Below are 13,478 nucleotides of genomic sequence, written 5' to 3' on the forward strand. Positions count from 1 at the left end.
TACTATTTGAATAAGCTGCCTTTAATAGTTAATAAATATATTTTCTAGAATAAGGAATATAAATATATAAATATTCAAGTATTTATTAGAATACATTGGTCTCATATTCAAATTGTGTATAATTCTCCACTTTTTAGATTTAACTTTATTCTGATACAATTCAGAATATACTTGGGGGGGAATTGAGTTATTGATAGAAAACAAAATATATTAGCTTATTTTTCACTTCATTACTAAAAATATTTAAGTTTTCTTGTTTGTGGAATTTCAAATATTTAACATGAAGTGATAAGGCAGTTTTGAATCTTTTAGAGCTCTGCAGTAGCCCTGTCTACCCAACAAGTGAAGACACCACAGACCTCAAACGCTCCTGATCTAAATGATGCAATTGTGAAACTGTTCAATGACTTTGATGTTAAAGAAACCTCTCATCACTTGGTGATTTCTCATCTAGATCTACACATATGTGATGATATTCATGCTAAAGAAAAAGGTAATAAAAGCTGCTTATTTCAAACTATTTTGGTTTTTCTAGGATTTCTTACAAAACTGGATTGTTTATCATATGTAATACATAGTATGTCCGGTATGATAACTGGCCATAATTTTATCATTCATATGAGGTATGTAAATGAAAGTTGTAATTTTAAGCAATATATATTGGTATGAAATTTTATTTTGCTTTAGTACTTAGTATTTCAGCACAATTTTTTGTTACCTAGTATTTCACCAGATACTACCAGTAAAATTAGGTTTTAAAAAAATCAAGGCCTGAATGTTAGACTTGCCTTTGAATTAACTTTTTCATAATTTTGAAACTGTATATAAATTAAATTTGAGTCCATACTCAATTCATAATTATTTGAACACATATTTTCCCATGGTGGTCTGTCTGCGTTTTTCTGACCCCATATACATGTAAACACAGCTCTGTGGCTGTTTACCATTTCTTGTGTCTCTTCACCAGTAATCCTCCCAAAATTTGTTTAGGAAGCTAAATTCTAGTTAGTAAGTTTTTTTTCTTTACTTTTAGCTTTTGTTTCTCTTATTTGTCCTTATTTAGTAGACACAGGTAATGGAGTAAATGGGAAGCTGCTCTTGGTCGCTTTGAAAATCTGTGGTTCCATAACGTAGGTACTAGACATTTCTGTTTCTCCATTGTAGAGTGTTCCTGGCCCATAAGTGTTGGGAGCGCTCATCAAGTGGGCCTTCTTCTAGGACAGTAGTTCTCAGACTGTGGTGAGCTTGAGGATCAAGCTGAGGATCTCTTTAAAACCGGGATATTTATATCTAACCATTCTACCTCAGACCTGATTCACAGTTTGTATCTGTGAAAATTGTTGCTCTGTATTTTTAAAGCTCAAAGAGTAAATATTGAGACCGATCCTGGATAGCAGAAGTTACCCTGCCTTCATCAGATAAGGCAGCCAGATGTCACTGACTAGATAAAAGGGTGGAACAAAAAGGTAAGGAAAGTTTGGAGTTTAGAGAAGGATTTGTTCTCTTTTCTTTTGTCCATCTTTGTGTCATTTGGTTTAAAGTTGGTATCTTCTGCTTTAGTTAGGTGAAACGAAAATGGAAAAGTTAAAATAATCCTAAATAACAAAATGAGGGGTCAAGGTTAAGTAATAGCAAAAGAATAGGAAAAAAAGGTCTTCTAAGCTTTTTTTTACATTCTCATTCTTTATATTCCTTCATAGAACAAGCTCTGAATTTTGTTATTTAAGGGGAAAACTCCACCAAAACATTTCCCTCATCATACAGATCTGTTCTAAAATCCAGAAAGGTCTGAAATGAATTACGTTCATTTGTATTTAGTTGTATCTTAATTTGTATTTTCCTTACTTCCAGTTGATTTATTCGTGCTATTTTAAAATTTGATTTTTATGTTGGAATCACACTGAGTTGTGATCTACTTCTAATCTTCATATAGCTGTGTTAATTTGGGCAACTTAACCCAATAGGCTAAATTTCCCCTTCAGTAAGAGATAGGATGATATAATATAACAGTTAATATTTCCTGGGTTCAAAACCAGCTCTATATTTCTTGGCTAGTATGACCTTGGTCTATTTAATTGCCATCTTTGTGTCTCAGTTTACTTATCTAGAAAATGGGGATGATAATAATAGTAGTAGTAGTAGTAGTAGTATCTATCTCAGGGTTGTAAGGAAGAGCAAATGAGCAAGTATACTTAAAGTATTTAAAACAATGCTTGGCATATGTTTAGGGCTGTAAATATAAAAATTCTGCTCTTTTTGTATCCTCACCATTTAGCTTGGTACCTTGCAAATGATAGGAGCTCAGTAAACACTGATTAGATTGAATTACCTTTCCTGAAATCCTTAATGTATTAATCTATGATAACAGAGAGACAGTTAATCAGTGTTTCTGATACTTGCTTAATGTTTCTTTCTCTTTTTCCAGAGTCAAATAGACGTGTTACTGGTGGGGCAATGCAACTGTCTTTTACACAGCTAACTATAGATTATTATCCTTATCACAAAGCAGGTATGTATAAAAATTTCTTTAACAGACGTAAATCTTGCTTTAAAGTTATATAGACAGTGTATCTCATTTCCTTTTGTATTATTTGTTTTAATTTAATTCATTTCATTTTGTATTTATTTTGTTTTAATTTAATGTATGTTTATTTTTATTTTTTATTATTTTAATTCCAGTTAGGTAACATACAGTGTTATATTTGTTTCACGTGTACAGTATAGTGATTAAACAATTGCATACATCACTCAGTACTTACCACAACTGCTGCACTCTTCAATTCCCATCACCTATTTCACCCAACCACCATCCACCCCGCTCCCATCATTATAATTAAGAGTATGTTTCTTAATTTGTCCCTCTTTTTCTCCCCTTTTGCTCCTTTGTTTTGTTTCTTAAATACCACATGAGTAAAATCATATGGTATTTGTCTTTCTCTGATTGACTTATTTTGCTTAGCATTATACTCTCTCACTCCATCCATGTCCTTGCAAATGACTTTTTGTGGCTGATAATATTCCATTGTAGATATATACCACATCTTCTTTATCCATTCATCTATCCATGGACACTTGGACTGCTCCCTTATCTTGGCTATTGTAAATAATGCTGTAATAAATTTAGGGGTGCGTATATCCCCCTTTGAATTAGTGTTTTTGTATTCTTTGGGTAAATATCCAGTACTGCAATTGCTGGATCATAGCGTAGTTCTATTTTTAACTTTTTGAGGAACCTCCATACTGTTTATCAGAGTGGCTGCACCAATTTGCATTCCCACCAATATTGCAAAGGATTCCCCTTTCTCCATATCCTTGCCAACACCTGTTGTTTTTTGTGTTAATGATTTTAACGATTCTGACAGGTGTGAAGTGCTATCTCATTGTAGTTTTGATTTACATTTCCCAAATGATGAGTGATATTGAGCATCTTTTCATGTGTCTGTTGGCCATCTGGATGTCTTTGGAAAAATGTCTGTTCATGTCTTCTGCCCATTTTTAATTGGATTATTTGGTGTTTGGGTGTTGAATTGTATCAGTTCTTTATATATTTTAGATACTAATCCTTTATTGGGTATGTCATTTGCAAATATCTTCTCCCATCCTATAAGGTTGCCTTTTAGTTTTGTTGATTGTTTTCTTTGCTGTGCAGAATTTTTTATTTTGATGTAATCCCAATAGTTTATTTTGCTTTTGTTTCCCTTGCGTCAGGAGACATATCTAGAAAAAAATAGCTCTGGCTGATGTCAAAGAGGTTACTGCCTGTTCTCTTCTAGAATTTTTGTGATTTCAGGTTTCACATTTAGGTCTTTAATCCAGTTTGAATTATTTTTGTGTTTGGTATAAGAAAGTGGTCCAGTTTGTTTCCTTTGCATGTTGCTGTCCAGTTCTCTCAACACCATTTGTTTGAAGAGACTGTTCTTTTCCCATGGATAGTCATTCCTCCTTTGTCAAAAATTAATTGACCATATACTTAATGGGTTTATTTCTGGGGGTTTTCTGTTCTCTTCTCTTGATCTGTGTATCTGTTTTTGTACCAGTACTATACTGTCTTGATGATTACAGCTTTGTAATATAACTTGAAGTCCAGAGTTGTGCTGCCTCCAGCTTTGCTTTTCTTTTTCAAGATTACTTTGGCTATTCGAGGTCTTTTGTGGTTCCATACACATTTTAGGATTATTTGTTCTAGTTCTGGAAAAGAATACCTTTGGTATTTTGATAGGGATTGCATTAAATGTGTAGGCTTTGGATAGTACAGACATTTTAACAATATTCTTCTAATCCATGAGCATGAAATGTCTTTCTATTTCTTTGTGTCTTTTTCAATTTCTTTAATCAGTGTTTTGTAGTTTTCAGAGTATAGTTCCTTTGCCTCTTTGGTTAGGTTTATTCCTAGGTATCTTATGGTTTTGGGGGCAATTGTAAATGGGATTGATTCTTTGATTTCTCTTTCTGCTGCTTCATTATTGGTGCATAGAACTATGCATTGATATTTTATCCTGTGACTTTACTGAATTCATTTATCAGTTGTAGCAGTGTTTTGCTGGAGTCTTTCAGGTTTTCTATAGATAACATTATGTCATCTGCTAATAGTGAAGGTTTCACATCCTCCTTGCTGATTTGGATGCTCTTTATTTCTTTTTGTTGTCTGATTGTTGTGGCTAGGACTTGCAGTACTATGTTGAATAAAAGTAGTGAGAGTGAACATCCTTGTTTTGTTCCTGACCTTAGGGAAAAAGGTCTCAGTTTTCCCCATTAAAGATGATGTTCACTGTGGGTTTTTCATATATGACCTTTGTTATGTTGAGGTATGTTCCCTCCAAACCTACTTTGATGAGGGCTATTATGATGAATGGATGTTGTACTTTGTCAGAGGCTTTTTTTGCACCTGTTGAAATGATCATATTCTTTCTCTTTTTGATGTGATATATCACATTGATTGATTTGCAAATATTGAACCACTGTTGCAACCCAGGAATGAATCCCCACTTATTCATGGTGAGTGATTTTTCTAATGTGTTGTTGAATTCCATTTGCTAGTATTTTGTTGAGGATTTTTGCATCTATGTTCATCAGGGATATTGGGTTGTCATTCTCTTTTTCAGTGGTATCTTTACCTAGTTTTGGTATCAAGGTAATGCTGGCCTCATAGAATGAATTTGGAAGTTTTCTTTCCTTTTCTACTTTTTTGGAATAGTTTGGAGAACAATAGGTATTAGCCCTTCTTTAAATGTTTGGTAGAATTTGCCTGTGAAACCATCTGGTCCTGGGCTTTTGTTTGTTGGGAGTTTTTTGATTACTGATTGAGTTTCTTTGCTGCTTATCAGTCTGTTCAAATTTTCTTTTCCTGTTTCAGTTTTAGTGGTTTATATGTTTCTAGGATTTATCCATTTCTTCTAGGTTGTCTAATTTGTTGGCATATAGCGTTTCATAATAACCTCTTATAATTGTATTTCTGTGGTCTTGGTTGTTATTTCTCCTCGCTCATTTTTTATTTTATTGGAGTCCTATTTCATTTTTTCTTTTTTTCTTTTAAGATTTTACTTATTTGAGAGAGAGAGAATGAGAGAGAGAGAACACAAGAGGGGGGAGGGTCAGAGGGAGAAGCAGACTCCCCTGCTGAGCATCTTTTTTTCTTTAAGTCTGGTTAGAGGTTTATCAATTTTATTTTTTTCAAAGAAACAGCTCTTGGTTTCGTTGATTTGTTCTATTGTTTTTTTAGTTTCTATATAATTTATTTCTGCTCTAATCTTTATTATGTCCTACTGGTTTGGGATTTTGTTTGTTTTCTTTTTCTAGCTCCTTTAGGTGTAAGGTTAGGTGGTGTATTTGAGATTTTTCTTGCTTCTTGAGGTAGGCCTCTTTGGCTATGAATTTCCCTCTTAGAACTGCTTTTGCTGCATCCCAAAGGTTTTGGACCATTATATCTTCATTTGTTTCCATTTACTTTTTTATTTCTTCTTTTATTTTCTGGTTGACACATTCATTGTTTTGTAGCATGTTATTTAACCTACATGTATTTGTGATCTTTCCAGATTTTTTCTTGTGGTTAACTTCTAGTTTCATAGTGTTGTGGTCAGAAAAGGTGCATGGTGTGACTTCAACATTCTTGAATTTGTTGAGATTTATTTTGGAGAATATTCCGTGTGCACTTGAAAAGAATATGTATTCTGCTATTTTATGATGGAGTATTCTGAATGTATCTGTCAAATCCATCTGTTCCAGTTTGTCATTCAAAGCCCTTGTTTTCTTAATTGATTTTCTGTTTAGATGATCTGTCCATTGATGTTTAAGTGGGATGTTAAAGTCCCCTACTATTATTACTATCAATTAGTTCCTTTATGTTTGTTATTAACTGTTTCATGTATTTGGGTCCTCCTGTGTTGGGTGCATAAATATTTACAGTTGTTACATCTTCTTGTTGGATTGTCTCTTTATGATTGTATAGTATCCTTCTTTGTCTCTTGTTACAGTCTTTGTTTTAAAGTCTGTTTTTGCCTGATACAAGTATTGCTACTCCAGCTTTTTTTGACATCCATTTGCATGATAAATGTTTCTCCATCCCCTCACTTTCAATCTGCCAGTGTCTTTGGGTATAAAATAAGACTTCTGAAGGCAGCATACAGATGGGCCTTGTTCTTTTTATCTATTCTGCTATCTGTCTTTTGATGGGAGCATTTAGTTCATATAAATTCAAAGTAATTATTGACAGATATGTATTCATTGTCATTTTATTATTTGTTTTGTTGTCATTTCTAAAGATTTTCTCTGATTTTTGTCTCTTTCATGGTTTGCTGATTTTCTTTAGTGATATATTTGGATTTCTTTCTCTTTATTCTTTGCATATTTATTAGTGGTTTTTGTTACGGTTACCATTAGGTTTGTATATAACCTTTTCTGCATATAGCAGTCTGTATTAACTTTGATCCCATTGTTTACTTTTCTCCTCCCCACATTTTAGATATATGTTTTTATATTTTACATTCTTGTATTTTGTGAGTTCCTTGATTGATTTTTTACAGAAATATTCATTTTTACTGCTTTTGTGTTTCCTATTTTAATACTGTCATTTTTGGTCTTTCCTTTCCACTCACTGTTCCCTTTAATATTTCTTGCTGGACTGGTATGATGGTCATGAACTCCTTTCTTTTTTGTTTGTCTGGGAAATACTATCTCTCCTTCTATTCTGAATGATAGCCTTGCTGGATAGAGTATTCTTTGGCGCAGATATTTCCCATTCAGCACTTTGAATATTTCATGCCGCTATCTTCTGGCTTGGAAAATATCTGCTGAAAAATACTCTCATAGCCTTATGGGTTTCCCCTTGTAAGTTACTGTCTTCTTTTGTCTTCCTGCTTTTAATATTTTTTCTTTATCACTATATTTTGCCAATTAAAATATGTCTTGGTGTGCATCTGCTTTTGTTGATTTTGATGTTCGTTCTTGTGTGCCTCCTGGATCTAGATCCTAAACAGGTATCTAGGGAAATTTTTAGCTTTTCTTTCTTTCTTCTTTTGTTTCTCTGTTACTTTGTTTCTTTCTTTGTTTGTTTCTTTATTTCAGGCAGCAAAGCAGAGTTTATTGAGCGATAGTAAAATTTATTAAATGATAGAGTAAAGCTCCCGAATAGGGAGGGGGACCCGAGAGGGTTCCCTTCTTTCATTTCTTCAAAGGAATTTTCTGCCCCCTTTTCTCTCTCTTCTTTTTCTGGGACTCCTATAATATTATGTTTGATGGAATCACTGAGTTCCTTAAGTCTATTCTCATTTCGCATAATTCTTTTCTCTCTCTTTTGTTCAGCTTGATTACTTTCCATTAATCTGTCTTCTAGGTTACTAATTTGTTCCTCTGTTTCTTCCATCCTGCTGCTCATTCCACCAGGTGTGTTTCTCATTTCATTCATTGAGCCTTTTATCTTTGCCATGTCATTCCTTATCTCTGTGTTAAGGGTCTCGCTCACGTCTTCCACTCTCTTCTCAAGTCCAGTGAATATCCTTATAATCATTACTTTAAATTCTCTATCAGTCATGTAACTTATATTTGTTTCACTTAGCTCTCAGGCTGTACCCTTGTCCTGTTCTTTCACTTGAGATAAATTTCTCTGTCTTCTCATTTTGTCTAAGGCTCTGTGCCTATTTCTCTGTGTTAGGAAAATCAGCTATATCGCCTGTTCTTGAGGGTAATGGCCTTATGAAAAAGAGGTCCTGGAGTGCCCTGCTTTCTGGTGTTCCCTGTTCACCAGATCCTGGTGCTTCTGGGATTGCTCTGTTGTTTCCTGGTCACTTTATCTCTCAAGCCAGTTGTCTGCAGAGGCTCTCTTTGCCTGTTGTTGGCAGTGTTTTGTCCCTGCCCTGAATATGGACCATTTTAGCTAGGTATGCTCTGGTCTGCTTGTGAAATGAGACCTATTGCCACAACTGCCAGAACAGAGGCTCTTCAAAACTCTCATTTAGGGAGATGCAGTGTGAGCAGGGATTTGGACATGTCTTCTGGGGGATTGGGGTCCGCTGTACTGGGACTGAGGCAAGTATGAATGGGAGGGGCAGTACACTGGAGTGCATGGAGCAAGGTTTAATGTAAGCAAGTTGGGTAGTGAATGTCCACACTAAGCTGATTCCTGCAGGTTACACTGTGCTTATGCTGAGGGGCGAGGGAAGGAAATGGTCCTGGCCTGTTCCTTTGTTCCCAGAGGGGTCTCTCCATGAATGCTTTCTCTCTGGGATGTGATCCAAGATGAGTGAATAACTTCCCTGGTGTATGCTTCAGGTGCTCTTCAGATTGCTCTTTCCATGCTACATGTTTGTGGGTTGTTTGTCTGCCTTCTTTACAAGAGCTGCTTCAGTGTCCTCCAAACTTTCCCACAGCCAGGCATGCTGACCTTCAGAACTCCAGGCTTTTAAACCTTGCTGGTTGCTCGCAGTCATGAAATTCAGCTCCTTTTGCTTTCCAAGTCAACTGCTTATGGGGATTCATTTTCCCCATGTTTTCTCCTGTGTGTTAGTTTGTCTCTCACCCTTCTCTGTGACTCTGGTTCCCTCCCCAACACAGTAACCACGATCTGTTTCTCTCCCAAATCCTGTAACTGCACTTCCTACCTCCTTCATTGTGGCCTCTTCTCTACCTTTAGTGCGGCATTCTGCCAGTCTTGAGGTCAATTTCTGGGGTATTTAGAATGATTTGATAGTAATCTAATTGTATTCGTGGGTCAAGGTGAGACTGGACTTCTAATCTACTGCCATCTTTCCTCTCTATTTAATATTTTTTTAATAATTTTTTATTGTTATGTTACTCACCATTCATTACATCAGTAGTTTTTGATGTAGTGTTCCATGATTCAATGTTTGTGCATAACACCCGGTGCTCCAAGCAGAATGTGTCCTCTTTAATACCCATCACCAGGCTAACCCATTCCCCACCCCCCTCCCCTCTAGAACCCTCAGTTTGTTTTTCAGAGTCCATTGTCTCTCATGGTTCGTCTCCCCCTCCGACTTACTCCCCTTCATTCTTCCCCTCCTGCTATCTTCTTCTTCTTTTTCTTAACATGTATTGCATTATTTGTTTCAGAAGTACAGATCTGTGATTCATCAGTCTTGTACAATTCACAGCGCTCACCATAGCACATACCCTCCCCAATGTCTATCACCCAGCCACCCAATCCGTCCCACCCCCCACCACTCCAGCAACCCTCAGTTTGTTTCCTGAGATTAAGAATTCCTCATATCAGTGAGGTCATATGATACATGTCTTTCTCTGATTGACTTATTTCACTCAGCATAACACCCTTCAGTTCCATCCATGTCGTTGCAAATGGCAAGATCTCATTCCTTTTGATGGCTGCATAATATTCCATTGTGTGTGTATACCACCTCTTCTTTATCCATTCATCTGTCGATGGACATCTTGGCTCTTCCCACAGTTTGGGTATTGTGGACATTGCCGCTATAAACATTGGGGTGCACGTACCCCTTCAGATCCCTACATTTGATTCTTTGGGGTAAATATCCAGTAGTGCAATTGCTTGGTCATATGGTAGCTCTATTTTCAGCTGTGTGAGGAACCTCCATACTGTTTTCCAGAGTGGCTGCACCAGCTTGCATTCCCACCAACAGTGTAGGAGGGTTCCCCTTTCTCCACATCCCCACCAACATCTGTCGTTTCCTGACTTGTTAATTTTAGCCATTCTGACTGGTGTGAGGTGGTATCTCATTGAGGTTTTGATTTGGATTTCCCTGATGCCGAGTGATGTTGAGCACTTTTTCATGTGCCTGTTGGCCATTTGGATGTCTTCTTTGGAAAATGTCTGTTCATGTCTTCTGCCCATTTCTTGATTGGATTATTTGTTCTTTGGGTGTTGAGTTTGATAAGTTCTTTATAGATTTTGGATACTAGCCCTTTATCTGATATGTCATTTGCAAATATTTTCTCCCATTCTGTCGGTTGTCTTTTGGTTTTGTAGACTGTTTCTTTTGCTGTGCAAAAGCTTTTTATCTGGATGAAATCCCAATAGTTCATTTTTGCCCTGGCTTCCCTTGCCTTTGGCGATGTTTCTAGGAAGAAGTTGCTGTGGCTGAGGTCGAAGAGGTTGCCGCCTGTGTTCTCCTTTAGGATCTTGATGGACTCCTGTCTCATGTTTAGGTCTTTCAACCCTTTGGAGTCTATTTTTGTGTGTGGTGTAAGGAAATGGTCCAGTTTCATTCTTCTGCATGTGGCTGTCCAATTTTCCCAACACCATTTGTTGAAGAGACTGTCTTTTTTCCATTGGACATTCTTTCCGGCTTTGTCGAAGATGAGTTGACCATAGAGTTGAGGGTCCATGTCTGGGCTCTCGATTCTGTTCCATTGATCTATGTGTCTGTTTTTGTGCCAGTACCATACTGTCTTGATGATGACAGCTTTGTAATAGAGCTGGAAGTCCAGAATTGTGATGCCGCCAGCTTTGCTTTTCTTTCTCAATATTCCTCTGGCTATTCAGGGTCTCTTCTGGTTCCATACAAATTTTAGGATTATTTGTTCCATTTCTTTGAAAAAGGTGGATGGTATTTTGATGGGGATTGCATTGAATGTGTAGATTGCTCTAGGTAGCACTGACATCTTCACAATGTTTGTTCTTCCAGTCCATGAGCATGGAACGTTTTTCCATTTCTTTGTGTCTTCAATTTCTTTCCTGAGTATTTTATAGTTTTCTGAGTACAGATCCTTTGCCTCTTTGGTTGAATTTATTCTGAGGTATCTTACGGTGTTGGGTGCAATTGTAAATGGGATCGACTCCTTGATTTGTCTCTCTTCTGTCTTGTTGTTGGTGTATAGGAATGCCGCTGATTTCTGTGCATTGATTTATATCCTGCTACTTTACTGAATTCCTGTATGAGTTCTAGCAGTTTTGGGGTGGAGTCCTTTGGGTTTTCCACATACAGTATCATATCATCTGCAAAGAGTGAGAGTTTGACTTCCTCTTTGCCGATTTGGATGCCTTTGATTTCTTTTTGTTGTCTGATTGCTGTGGCTAGGACTTCTAATACTATGTTGAATAGCAGTGGTGATAGTGGACATCCCTGCTGCGTTCCTGACCTTAGGGGAAAAGCTCTCAGCTTTTCCCTATTGAGAATGATATTCGCTGTAGGTTTTTCGTAGATGGCTTTTATGATATTAAGGTATGTACCCTCTATCCCTATACTCTGAAGAGTTTTGATCAAGAAAGGATGCTGTACTTTGTCAAATGCTTTTTCTGCATCTATTGAGAGGATCATATGATTCTTGTTCTTTCTTTTGTTAATGTATTGTATCACATTGATTGATTTGCGGATGTTGAACCAGCCTTGCAGCCCAGGGATAAATCCCACTTTGTCATAGTGAATAATCCTTTTAATGTACTGTTGGATCCTATTGGCTAGTATTTTGGTGAGAATTTTTGCATCCATGTTCATCAAGGATATTGGTCTGTAGTTCTCCTTTTTGATGGGGTCTTTGTCTGGTTTTGGGATCAAGGTAATGGTGGCCTCATAAAATGAGTTTGGAAGTTTTCCTTCCATTTCTATTTTTTGGAACAGTTTCAGGAGAATAGGTATTAATTCTTCTTTAAATGTCTGATAGAATTCCCTGGGAAGCCATCTGGCCCCGGGCTTTTGTTTGTTGGGAGATTTTTGATGACTGCTTCAATTTCATTAGTGGTTATAGGTCTGTCCAGGTTTTCTATTTCTTCCTGGTTCAATTTTGGTAGTTGATACATCTCTAGGAATGCACCCATTTCTTCCAGGTTATGTAATTTGCTGGCATAGAGTTGCTCATAATATGTTCTTAGAATTGTTTGTATTTCTTTGGTGTTGGTTGTGATCTCTCCTCTTTCATTCATGATTTTGTTGATTTGGGTCATTTCTCTTTCCTTTTTGATAAGTCTGGTCAGAGGTTTATCAATCCTGTTAATTCTTCCAAAGAACCAGCTCCTAGTTTCGTTGATCTGTTCTACTGTTCTTTTGGGTTTCTATTTCCTTGATTTCTGCTCTGATCTTTATTATTTCTCTTCTCCTGCTGGGTTTAGGCTTTATTTGCTGTTCTTTCTCCAGCTCCTTTAGGTGTAGGGTTAGGTTGTGTATTTGAGACCTTTCTTGTTTCTTGAGAATGGCTTGTATTGCTATATACTTTCCTCTCAGGACTGCCTTTGCTGTATCCCAAAGATTTTGAACAGTTGTGTTTTCATTTTCATTGGTTTCCATGAATTTTTTTAATTGTTCTTTGATTTCCTGGTTGACCCATTCATTCTTTAGTAGGATGCTCTTTAGCATTTGAGTTCTTTCCGACTTTCCTCTTGTGATTGAGTTGTAGTTTCAAAGCACTGTGGTCTGAAAACATGCAGGGAATAATCCCAGTCTTTTGGTACCGGTTGAGACCTGACTTGTGACCTAGGATGTGATCAATTCTGGAGAATGTTCCATGGGCACTAGAGAAGAATGTGTATTCCGTTGCTTTGGTATGGAATGTTCTGAATATGTCTGTAAAGTCCATTTGGTCCAGTGTTTCATTTAAAGTCTTTATTTCCTTGTTTATCTTTTGTTTAGATGATCTGTCCATTTCAGTCGGGGGGTGTTAAAGTCCCCCACTATTATTGTATTGTTGTCAATGTGTTTCTTTGCTTTTTTTATTAATTGCCTTATATAATTGGCTGCTCCCACGTTAGGGGCATAGATATTTACAATTGTTAGATCTTCTTGTTGGATAGACCCTTTAAGTAGGATATAGTGTCCTTCTTCATCTCTTATTACAGTCTTTGTTTTAAAATCTAATTTGTCTGATATAAGGATTGCCACCCCAGCTTTCTTTTGGTGTCCATTAGCATGGTAAATGGTTTTCCACCCCCTCACTTTCAATCTGGGTGTGTCTTTGGGTCTAAAATGAGTCTCTTGCAGACAACATATGGATGGGTCTTGTTTTTTAATCCCATCTGATAGCCTGTGTCTTTTGATTGGAACATTTAGCCCATTTACATT

General features: G+C 36.7%; 1 protein-coding gene across 2 annotated transcripts in view; it reads left to right on the forward strand.

Annotated features, from left to right (window-relative positions):
* The window catches only part of UHRF1BP1L (UHRF1 binding protein 1 like), a 122,280-nt gene that overhangs the window by 46,701 nt on the left and 62,101 nt on the right, over positions 1–13,478 (forward strand). For both annotated transcript variants that reach the window (XM_027592546.2, XM_027592545.2), the window contains 2 exons: positions 313–493; positions 2,426–2,509. In XM_027592546.2, the coding sequence (XP_027448347.1) occupies positions 313–493; positions 2,426–2,509 (265 nt within the window). The remainder of the gene's footprint in view (positions 1–312; positions 494–2,425; positions 2,510–13,478) is intronic.

Source organism: Zalophus californianus, chromosome 9 (assembly GCF_009762305.2).
Source record: "Zalophus californianus isolate mZalCal1 chromosome 9, mZalCal1.pri.v2, whole genome shotgun sequence".
Taxonomy (NCBI): Eukaryota; Metazoa; Chordata; class Mammalia; order Carnivora; family Otariidae; genus Zalophus; species Zalophus californianus.